Below are 12,521 nucleotides of genomic sequence, written 5' to 3' on the forward strand. Positions count from 1 at the left end.
GATTTTCATTCATCCGGATTGCCTTTGATCCCAGTAAGTGCGGATAAACAAAATTGAACTGTGCACAAGAAATCAACGCTGCTCACTCATAAGTAGTAATGAAAAAATGCTTGTGAAAAAAAATATATTTACACCCAAGAACTCAATTTTTTCACCTTTGCATTATACAGGGTTGATCTATTACCCTCCAGGACCAGGGATTAATTTTAACAAAAATTAAGAAGTGGAATGAAAGAAAAATCATTAATTGAAAACTTCATGATCACAATGATAGTCTGAAGTGAGTTAATATTCTGACATTTCAGACAGAAAGTTCATACATACAGTATAAAATTCTTACTTTTCATTTTTGGTTGAACTCCCAGACTGGAAACTTTCTGAACTTTTTTTATCTGCATTATTTTTAATCTAAAAAAAAAATTACAGATATCAATGAAACATGTATAATGTATCTTTACAACCAAACAAAAATTAAAATGGTGTTGAAATCTAAATTTTATTCACTTATTTATTTTTTATATAATTTTATTAATTAATTTATTTACTTATTTTAAAAGTTTGAAAAGAAAAACGTAACAATTTCTAAAGAAATAAAAGGCTTTTCCCCCACAAATGACTATTTATTACTAATGCAAACACTTTAAATTCTGTGCTCCCACTCATTTAGCACCTGTTGATTTTGTACTAGTTCATTAAACATTAAACGTTGAAAATACACCTTTTGGCACACTTTATTGAAAATTAAATTGAAATCAATGTATAAAGGATTGACAAAATTTCACATCGTTCAATATTTACAAATCATTTTGAAGTTTTATGTTTAAGCTACAATATGTGCATGCCAGAAACTTAAATTATTTGATATAAACCTTTTCTGATGAGTTCTAAAAACACTTTTAATATTTCCATTACAGAGGTAAAATAGCACAGTTTGAAACAAAACTAAATATTGAAATTTGATTTTTAAAACATAAGATGAATTTTAATACACTAAAAGGAAATTCCAAAAGTTTGTTTATCAAACAAAATTAATGAAATTCTTTTTCAAATTCATGATAGGAATTGAAAGTTCAAGGGCTCTAACTTATTCGTTTAAAAAAAATTACATTAAGAAATGTTTGTATTTTATCAGGAACTAATAAGCTATTTAAAGCACAAAAATGATAAATATCAGTACTTGGTCTTAAAGAGATTTTTTTAAACAATAAGTTTTTGCAGTAAATTACCTGTTAATTTACTGCAAATAAATGCTGTTAATTTACTGTAAATAATTTTGCTGTAATTTACTGAATATACCTTGCCTCGCGTTCAATCTTCGAGTTGAACCGAACCATTGCTTCGGTCACTCATCTAGGTCTGCTAATTCTATATTAGCTACCAGTTTGTTTCGTACTCTTGGCTTCCTTAAGAGGTTTTCCATCTCCAGCTCAGTCACTTTCCTATGCCGGGATGATGAGTGCTAATAAGCACAAAACTGCAGTCCTCGGCTGGAGATGACTGAGCTGGCGGTCACGTATAATAAGTTTTTGCATTTCTACACTTGTGCTGAGAAATAAAAATGTAGATTAAATGGAATTTGATAACTATTTATGAAAATATTAGAAACCAAAAGTATTGAATTAAAATGTCTACATCAAAGGTTAAGGAAAAATACTTCACAGAGGGGGGGGGGGGGAAATCGAGCAGATGAAACAATAGAAATAACAAAATATTTATTTACTTAGTGTGTAATTTATTAAAGAAATCAACATACCTCTTCCTCAGGCTGACTATATACATATTCTACACTAGGCTGTACAATTGATTCTTTACTTATTTCTAAATTAAGCTGAAAAAGAAAATTTCATTCAAATACAATATTTTAATACATATCTCAGTTTTTTTAATTTTACTTTATCTTTTTAAGGTAAAGAAACAAATTAATCACTACTCTTTTAACATTTGGATACACCCCTTCTGATCTACAAATGAAGTGTTTCAAAAAAAAAAAGAAAAAAGATCAAAGGTTAGAACATGAATATTAGCAATGTCAAATAGCTCTCAGATAAAAAATTTTAAATTTATTTTGAAGCAAGAACATATTTTTGAAACCTTACTTAAATAACAATTTTTCAATTACAGAGTGGTGACAGGAACTGTGAAAAAAGGTTCCCTGATTTCCCTGATTAAGTTCATCAAATTTCCCTGATTTACGTTACCAATGATAATGGTTTTCTTTCTTTGCTCTACTTGAAATCCATTGTATGTTTGTAAAAAATGCAGTATTTTAAACGTTTTAAGTTGTGTAAAGTTGTTGAACTAAAGATATATTTTAAAAAGATGCTACTTTTTTAATAAAATGGTTAAAAATAAAAAAAACAAGACAATTTTTTTTGGGGGGGAGGGGGAAAGAAAACTTACAAAACACTACAGTCGAACCTCGTTAAACCGCCAACCTTAGTGACGGGCCAAAAGTTGGCGAAATTCGAGGGTGGCGGTTTAACGAGGTTTCCCCTATCCTTCATAAATGCATGGTTTTAAGAAAATATAGTTAAAAATATGTATTTTCCTACCCAATTGATCTTTGAATCATAATAGAAAAAGGATACTAAGACAATAAATAAAACAAATAAATATTTAAAAGATAAACTTACCGGCATGAACCAGTTTAATGTTTAGAAAAATAACTATCTAAAGTGGCTTTTTTTTTGTCGGGTACATAACTTATCCACATTTTTTTCAAGACGGAGTACATTGTTAATCATTTCTCTGTCAGTTTTTTCGTTTTGTTCGAAGTAGAGTAAGTTTTTTGACGTAATCCTGCGCTTCTTTCCCAGTGATTTTTGGTTCTGATTCCTCTTCGTCACAATCCGATTCGCTGTGGTCTGATACTTCAGGAGCTTTAAAAAAATTAACTATTTCTTCATCTGTCAACACTTCAAATATTGGCTCGTCATGGTCAATGTTTAAAAATTCATCCGCGTTCATTTCAAGGCTAAGCACCTTATTCGCTTCTTGAAATGTTTCCTTAAAAGCTGTGATTGCAGGGTCTTGAAAAATCTGTTGGTCAACATTTGCATCGGCTCTTATCAATTCGGTATGTTTCTAACAGTTTTTGATTGTGTCCTCACTTACACAATCCCAGGCTTTTTTTGCAAAGTAAATTGCAACGTAACATCACATTTACGATTTTCATTTATATCCTCCACGGTTTTCTTTACCAAAAACCGTCTGTAATGGGCCTTAACCGATTTGATAATGCCAGCATCCATTGGTTGCAGAATTCCTGTGGTGTTCGGTGGCAAAAATCGGTCGAGCCAACCGTTACTTTACGAAAAGTTTTCAACGTTCAGTTCTTTACCAAAAATTTTTGCTTGTTCCTTTATAACTTCATCAGTCACAGCACCGTGATTTTCGTTCACTTGGGTTATCCACATGAGTAGAGCATTTTCCAAATTTTCGTGCTTCCCAGTTTTTATCTTCTTGACTGTATGTAATGATTTCTCTAATCCTAACCACTTTTGTTTCTCCTGCAGAATATCTCCAACGGTTCTTCGGCTAATTTTTTTTCCCAGCATATCGGAGAAATGATTGGCAATAGATTGCTGGCTTGCGGCTTGATTTTTTTCCTTAAACTCACAAATTAGAATTTTTTTGTGCACGCTTAAGATAGTTTTAGACATTTTTACTCTTCGAAATGAGAGAACGGGACATTATAGAACGCTGATACCTAAAACAACATTCGTTTGCAAAACCTGCATAAAATGTCAAAGGTTTAGCCTCACCCCCTCCCTCCCTCAAGCCCCAAACCTGATCCAAGGGGTGTAGAATAGCTGAGTAAAGTCGAAATGTCAAAATGAAGAGTAGAAACATGGAAGAGCTGATAAGCTCAGGTTAAGAATTCTTAGAGACGTTGAAAACAATGCTCCTTGGGGAACTGAGCTTCGCAGGGGACGGCTTAATGGGTAAATGGCCAGAAAGTAGAGGTGGAGCTGAATGTTGACAGAGAGCGAAAGAAAGCTGTACAATTACCTGGTGACTAATCTAGGGAAATTTGTTAAGGGCAACACATTGTGGGCAACAAGAAGTGGCAGGTGCAAGTGATGGCATATGCATGATTTCTGTGTACGTGGTCACGCTTTAGTAAATGGTTGATCTCCTACTTTGAACTGCCTGACATTCTTTGAATAGAGGGCATTGTATAGTCTTATCTTCTCTAGCCCTGCTTTCAATATGGCGGTTTAAGCAGCTTTTTTAACATGCTTGAGTATATAGTTTCCGTGGAAAATCAATGGCGGTTGGCGGACAGTGAGGTGGCGGTTTAATGAGGGAATTTGTACTACATTCCAATACGGAAAGGTGTTTTTTCAGTCTTTCTTGGCGAATTAAGAGGGTGGCGGTTTTTCGGGGGGCGGTTTAACGAGGTTCGACTGTATATTAAATTTTTTTACATGGAAAGATTATAGAAAATTAAAAAAAAAAAAAAAACTTTACTTCCAGAAACCACTTAGCATAAGAATTACTCTTAAAAACACATGTGTATTTATGATAGAACTAAAAAGTAATTGAAATTATTTTGAACTAAGTTTTGAAACAGTATAATAATTGTTGCAAGAATAACAAGTAATAGTGAAAGAATAGAAGTAATGTAGTTATTCTTATATAACTAATTGACTTATTTATGCAAAACAGATGAAACCATTTGACATCCATTCATAGTGAGCTTTTCTCTAATCAAGAACATACATAGGTTTTAATGAATGAATACAGCATTTTAACAATAAAAAAATAAAGATATTTACTTAAGTATACAAGTTAACTCTATTTCAAATGATTTCAGTATGTAACGAAAAAAAAATCTTAGATTGCTTTTGTAAAGAACGCCTTTGAAATGCAAGAAAAAAAACAATTAGTTAATTTCAAAATATATAAAAGAAGAATACAACTTGGTTATAAAATAAAAGAATCATTTAAATCTGAAGAAAAGAAAACTTTTATAATCTGCGTGACAATAAATAATATAACGGCAAAAAACAAAGTTTTTTTATTGAAAGTTCAATTTTAGCAATTAAATAAAAAACGCAGAAGTAATAACTTTTAAGCTTCTATAGTATTAATTCAAAAAACAAAGATTTCTCCTTGAAATCGTGATTACAGTACTTAATTACTTCGAGACAATGGAATAAAGGCAAAGGAGCTAAGGCATTAATGAAGGCTTCCTCTTTGCCTGTATGGTTGTTTATTTTACGTAGCATTGAAAGCGTAAAAGGAAATTTCTAGCTAGGTAAAATAAACAACCTAACAGACTCTGAAGCAATCTTAGGAAGTTCATCCTGTGGTTAATAAGTAAGATTCAATACTTTGACGTTGAGGAAAAAAGATGCACAAATATGCGGCAGTGTATAATCGCACCATATTAATTTTCCTTTTTTTTTTTTTTTGAACAGTTAATTGGCGGAAAATGCGTAGGGAATTAGAGCACTTACTTTTGTAAAGAAAAAAAAAAATTTTCTCCATAAAATTAATTTTCCCTAATTTTTTGAATTTTTTTCAAAATTCCCTGATTTTTCCCTGATTAATAAAGTTCCCTGACTTTTTCCTGCTCTCCCTGATTTCCCTGATCTGTCGCCACCCCGAATTAGATATTTAAATTTAGAATGTCCAGAATGTGTAAACTGTCAGGAATGCCTACAATGGTTAATGGTACACTATGCCAATTTTTAGGGGGGTTGTTTTTACAGGGATTTTAGTCTCATTTAAAGGTGAGAGGGGTTGCTCCATAGTATGTGAGGGGGTGCGCCATCATCCTTGAAATAGTATATCATGGCACCAAGATCTATGAAATAAAAGATGAAGGAGCTTAACATTTTTAATCATAAAACAAAATTGATCACAATTGAATGATATGAAACAAGTTTTATGGAACAAAATATATCTCCAATAACGTAATGCTAACTAACTCTATTAAATGGCCACTTTAATTGGATTTCCTCCCAAAATAAGCATTTTCTTCCAGGAAAAAAAAAATCTTCAGACTCTTAATTAATTACATCAATCACAAAATTTTATTTTTGGGTTTGCTTAGTACCTTTTCAGGGAGTCCAAAATGTACACCTTCATAAAATAACAATTTAACAGGAATTTTCAAAATTAAACTAGCATTCACTAACACAAGAACATTTCTCTAAATGTATGGAAGTCAAAGTCAAACACAAAAATTCAATAACTTAAGTTGTTCATTCAGCTAACCTCATATAGGGTTTTCTTTTTCTTTATTTCCATATTTTTAACTTACGTTTATAATCGTTGATAAATCAATTCACATTAGCCAACAACCCACTTTTAGTGGGGGGGGGGGATGAAAGCTTGCGTACAAGTCCATTCTCATTTTCAAGGGGGTAGTCCAAAATATTTTCCCACGCGTTTTGATTACAAACTTTTTTTTTCTCAGAAAAATGAAAACACATGAACATGTATACAATTGGAACTGTGCAACTGTTTTACTCTTGTACAAAAAGGTTTCACATCTGCAATCACAACTTTTGTGAAAAGTTCGCTTTCGCGATTAATTTGTTGTTTAAATTTTAAACAAAAAAAACCTTTTTTAAAATTTCTCATAGCATTATTTGATTAACTTTCAAAAAATGCGAGTTAATTTCCAATTGAATTAAATTCATGAAAATTCGCGAGTCTGGATTTTACCGCACTTTACATGTGGTTGGTCTATTTCACACTCAGCCAGAATCAGAATATATCAGTATTTACTTCTTTCAAATTGGTTTAAAAGGGGTGGTTTAAAATCGCACGTTTTCAAAGGTTAGATGTGTTTTTTTTATTTTATCCTAAGAGATATAGTTGAAATTTTTTCAAATTTTGCCCCGAGTATAAGTTGAACCTCCCCCCCCCCCCCCCCTACCCTTCGCATTTTAACCTACACTAGAACTCTAGTGTTTAGCAATTACAAGAAACAAAATCAAACTAAGCAGCAGAAAATATCATCCTTACATTTCCACTCGTTTCTTCTTGCTTGGTGGGTACATTATTAATTGCACTAGGATTACTGGCCACCGTTTGATGGACTTGTAAGGTTGGGTTGATTTCTTCATTTTCTTTAATATCACAGAAATTTGGCAACCTAGTTTTGAAAAACATCAACAAAAATATAAGTTTTTCTGCAATTACATACTTAAACATACAGCTGAAATACATTACATGCATTAGTTAATAAATAAGATATAATTCTTGAGAATTTTTAAATGGCTTTTAGTTTTAAACAATTTAAAAAACCAAAGGCATATAGCATACATATAAATATACATATATTTAATTTATTTTTCACAAAAAAATTACAGTGAAATCTCCCTTAACGGACACTCCCGAATAACGGACACCTCTAATTAACGGACATTTTTGCAAGTCCCAATCCCTCAATATAGGCCATTCCATGTAATTCACTCCGAATAACGGACACTCCGAATAACGGAGTTATTTCACAAAAAAATTTCCTTGCGGACGTAGCACTTCTGGGTTTTTTTCTTTTCACAGAATATCTTAGTAACTGCTTGCCTTACAAAGCTTTTCATCCTCCTCAACTGATATTCCACCCCCCACCCCCCTCCGTGATTTCCTTATCACTGTTTCTTCGAATTAAAAGGGTGGTAATGGGCAGAGGCAGCGATTGGGGCTTAAAAATTGGGGGCAGAAAAAAAAAAAGAACTAAAAGGCATGGTACTTGTTGCGGGCAGTAAAAAATGAAAAAAAAAGTCATAATTTTATAACGGCTAGTTTTGAGAGTATTGAAGCAGATAAGTGAAAACTGATGTCAGTCTAACAATTAACGTACGTTTTTCTTAATATTTTAATGAATTTTGTACACAATAACTATTCAAAAGTTAAGATAAAAAAGAAGAAACTGGGCGCTTTTTTTAACTGGGGCTCTCGGGAGATGCAATTGAGAAGACCGACGCCGGTAGTAGTCGGCTTTATGGCGCCGTGGTTTCGTTGGGTTGTCTAATTTTTAGACATGAAAAAGATTTGCCCATATTCAAGGTCATATTGCCATCTGTCAATCATGCAATAATGATACTCGAGATAAAATAAATAAATTAACCATAAAAAGTGGGGGGGGGGGGGGGGGGGGGTTGCTCCGCCGAATCGCCGCCGTTGGTAATGCAAAAAAGAGATGTCAAACTGTTTTAACTGATTACTTTAATTGATTAAATGCTTTTAAAGACAAATGTGTGCTGTCAGTATACCTTTATTAAGAAAAAACAGATTAATTACACTTGACATAAAATGTAGTAAACCTTTCGCAATTGTTTCGATTGTGTTCTACAAAAAGAACAACAGCCCATTTTGAAAAAGGTAAATTGAGTAGTTCCTCCTAATAGCGGACACCTCCCAATAACGGACAAAACTTCTAGTCCCTTGACTGTCTGCTATTCGGAGGTTTCACTGTATTTCAAAATTTTTTTTAAAAATTGCCAAACTATCGTCTACCCAAGGGGTGCTGCTATCCAGCATAATTTAGGAAAACATTTCAATGACAGTCTACCTAGGGATTGAAGTTTGCCGGTGTTTTAATCAAAACTTATTCAGTCCAATTACACCTCTTTGCTTCTCACTACCACAACTGATAAAACAAGTTTACAAAACTGCTTTCGAATAGATGAAATTGCATTTTTTTTTAAAGAAAAGAACAGTTCATAATGTCCCATCCTCTTATCAGTATTAGGAAATTCATCATACATGCTACATTTTAGAGGGGTAGCAAGTAATACAGTTTTCTTGTAAGAACAATGAACTATTGTTCTGAGTATAGAAACAACTGAGAGTGATGAAAAAATGCTTTGGTCAATTTTAAAAACAGGTTTTAAAAAAAATGTTTTCTGGTGTTTTTTACTAATGCCCCCATCTTCCCATAACCTCTCTGCTGTAAACATATACAATTTTCACCCTTTTTTGAATTGGGGAGCGTTTGACCGGAATTTTAGGGTTTTGGAGTTAATTTTAGGAAAACAATCTTTTTAAAAAATGACTCTTCAGAGATAACTTTCAAATTTAATCACTTTTCCAGGATGGAAAATACAAATCTAATCTCTAGTCTGTCTCTTTTTTTTTTTTTTCTCTTTTGCAAAATGGTAACTCAAGAATAATTTTTCTTTCACAAAATCAGGGGGGGGGGGGGAACCTTGTGTTTTGAAAACTGAAAAAACTCCTTGTCCTTTTGATTGAACGGCCCCTCCCCCCCATAAAAATTATGTTTCTCTGATTCCGAGACAGGCCCCTCAATGCATCTCCCCCACACAATTTCCGATTAGGCTGATATAGTCTCTCGTCGGCCCTGCCGTGAAGCAAATCAAGTTTTTGTCAAGCACGAAACACTTCCTGCGTTTCTGCTTGGTTGACAACGCATTTTCGAAGCACACTTTTTGTCCACATTTCTTGCCTTTATCTTAGTCACAAAAGAAAATTAATTTTATTGAATAAGAAAAAAATTCATCCACCATTGTGAAATTCTTTCACTTTGACTTTTGCTAAACAAGGAGCTTCAACAAAAATGAAAACACTTGGAACGTTATGTGTCGCAATTCCAACTAAACAGCACTATCTTACACAAAAACAAAAGCACTTCAAATAACATTCGATCTTCTTTGCCCCTTCCCCTCCCCCTACATTAATTGATCAACGTTGTTTATTTTTCAGATAAAAATGCAACTAAAAAAAATAACAGATTTTCTTTTCACTGCACGAGTGTAGTCTTTATCGCATGTAATCCTCACCGCGCCACATCATCCTGCAGCACTTTCGTTTCTTGAAGAGACGCTGAGTAAGAAGGAAGAAAGCAATAAACAAGATAGCAAATAAACATTTTCCTACTGTGAGAAAATGAAAGGAACATTTAAATCAGTTCAATCAATGTGAAAATTTAACCAAAAAAAAAAAGAAAGAAAATAAAATTAACGCTTATTTATAGTGGGTTTTTATTTTTGATATTACTATTGCAACAGGTCATACAACAATGCATTTGAAGTGGAGCATTTTGAGAAAATTTAGAACTTCTTTCTGTTAATGAAGAACATTTGACATTTTTCATTGACAGAGAGATGATGTCAGACTGTAGAAGGCTCGGTTTTTTATACAAGAAATTTTCCTTCGGGCTTGGATTTTGGTCCGAGACAATATTACCCGGGCTCGGGCTCTTATATGAGCCCGAACTCATCTAATTCCCATAGGCAGGGTATACTCCATATACGCCACAAACTCTCAAACATTTTTTAGACATATAGCGGGGTATTAAGGGTATCCTCAAGCTTCAAAAATTTTCATATTGTGACACATTAAGTATATGATCGCATACACATATTGCGTTAATGGATTACGGGGAGTATACAATCAGCAAAATGGATGAGAGCATCACAGGTCTTCAATAACTTGTTTCGCAGTGTATTTTAAAATATACGTAGCGTACGTGCATGACAGAATGCAGGGGTGCCCAAAAACTAAGGCCCGGGCCTTGGGGGGGGGGGACATCGACGCAAAGAAAACGAAAGGAAGGAAGAGGGGGGTAAACTCCAAATAAGAGAAAACGTAAAGATTACGTAAAATTTACTCTTTTGGTATTCACTGTAGTGGCACTTAAAATAGAGTTAACTGTTTTCTAGTAAGCAGTTTTGATTTTTTTTTCTCCTACACCCCCCCCCCCCCCCATTTTTTTTCTTCTCCCCCATCCCCCTTTTCTCCCATTTTTTCTTTTTTTCCCTCTTTTTTCCCTTTTCCTCTTTTTCTTTTTTAGGGGGCCCTGATAAAGACCTCTCCCCTCCCCCCACAGAAAAGAAAAAACACTTTTCTAAAAACATCTCCACTTTAAAAATATCAACAGCGCAGCGTACGCAATGACCTCCCCCCCCCCCCCCCGAAAGGCACTTGTGTCGAAAAAAACTTAAGTGGCCTGAATTGATTATTATTGGTACTAAACGTTCTAAAACACGGAAAAATCGAAAAACACATATCTAATTTTAAAAAACCGTTGAGATCTCAAAGTCAATTTTAAAGAAATAATGAAATGAGAAAAAGCATGGAGAATCTGAAAAAATGACACATTATCTGTTGATGGGAGACGGGGCGTGGGGGGGGGGGGAGGCATCAGTGCTTAATCTAGTAGGGAGCAAGAAAGGGGCCTTTACGCCGTGCGACAATTACTGAAAAGCAGCAATTTCACCCCTACTTCTGTTTTCTCTCTTTTTTTAAGTTGAAACTCGGCATAAAAACTTGAAGAACGAGCTGATGTGTGCATCACATAACTTCCTTTTACAACCAATTAAAGTTATTTCCCCATTATTGGCAATTTTAATGTGGTTCAATAGTTTACTCTCTAAATATCACCAAAAATGGCCAAATTGAAACCAGATTTAAAAATAAAAAAAAATCGTCAAATTTGTCGCCAAGTTGGCGAAAAAACTTGGCGACCAAAAGCTTGGCGATATATTGTCAAGTGTTTGCATAAATTATAACACCACTTTAGTTTGCATTGAAATTTAACATTGATTTTCCCCCAAAAGGGAAGCTTTTTGCTCACCAAGCAACCACTTCACTTTGAAAATCTTCCCGCCAAACAAGATAAACAATTTAAAAGATCTATCCATATTTCTGAGGAGTTGAAGGTGGGAGGAGGTTCTAATGGAAGTAGCTGTGATGAAAAAGAAGAGGGAGGATGATAGTTTGGCAGATACTTGGCGGGCAAACTAGATATCATAACTTTTTATGGCTGAATGTTTTGGGGTTAAGGATGCAGGTTTTCCTTTTTGTGCGGAAAAGTTAAAGGTTTCTTGGCGGAGAAATTTTTACAACAGGGTTGTTTTTGATGAGATATCACATCTTTTTGCATTGATATTATTATTTTGTCTGTATTTTTAGAATTGAGAACTTCAAGTCGGAAAATTTTCAATTGAAACAACGCTGTTTTGTGTTTTTAAGGAACAATAAGGGCTAGCCTAATTTTACGTCAAGTTATTTTCAGACTATTAAGATTCTATGTTCATTTTGTATCCTCTCTGTTGCAAAGAAAACTTCTTCGATAATAAAATACTATATTTTAAATTATATTGTTTTCGAGTATTTTACAACTTCGCAATAAATTCTATTACAGTTTCTTTATTTGACAGATTATTCAACATTTTCATGAAGGTTTCTTTAAATGTTTTACAGCTTGAGGGCTATTTTAATCTAGCTTTTCACTTTTTGTTTAGTTACATTTTTTCTTAAATCGTGGATTATTTTACGTTTTATGGGATAATTTTAATTGTTTGGTGATTTATCTTTTTCTTGATAGAAGTCTTTGTCTTGTTTAATACCTAGTTTTGTTTAAAAGTTCATTTAAAAAACAAAATAACGCATGTTATCACCAAGCAAAAAACAAACAAACTAAACCATTAAATATTTTAAATTTGAATGTGTCAGAAGATCTATACAACTTTACTCGATGTCAAATCGCGGATATCCCAAATTTGCCATAGCGAATGCGCATGTTGCGCGCGGACTAA

At 33.5% G+C, this 12,521-nt stretch overlaps 1 protein-coding gene across 3 annotated transcripts in view; it reads right to left on the reverse strand.

The window, feature by feature from the left end:
* Positions 1-12,521, reverse strand: part of LOC129216207 (SUN domain-containing ossification factor-like) — a 109,114-nt gene that overhangs the window by 28,704 nt on the left and 67,889 nt on the right. For all 3 annotated transcript variants that reach the window (XM_054850393.1, XM_054850394.1, XM_054850395.1), the window contains exons 2-4: positions 6,985-7,114; positions 1,754-1,828; positions 341-408 (exon numbers count right to left, since the gene is read on the reverse strand). In XM_054850393.1, coding sequence (XP_054706368.1) covers positions 341-408; positions 1,754-1,828; positions 6,985-7,114 — 273 coding nt within the window. The remainder of the gene's footprint in view (positions 1-340; positions 409-1,753; positions 1,829-6,984; positions 7,115-12,521) is intronic.

Source organism: Uloborus diversus, chromosome 2, assembly GCF_026930045.1.
Source record: "Uloborus diversus isolate 005 chromosome 2, Udiv.v.3.1, whole genome shotgun sequence".
Lineage (NCBI taxonomy): Eukaryota > Metazoa > Arthropoda > Arachnida > Araneae > Uloboridae > Uloborus > Uloborus diversus.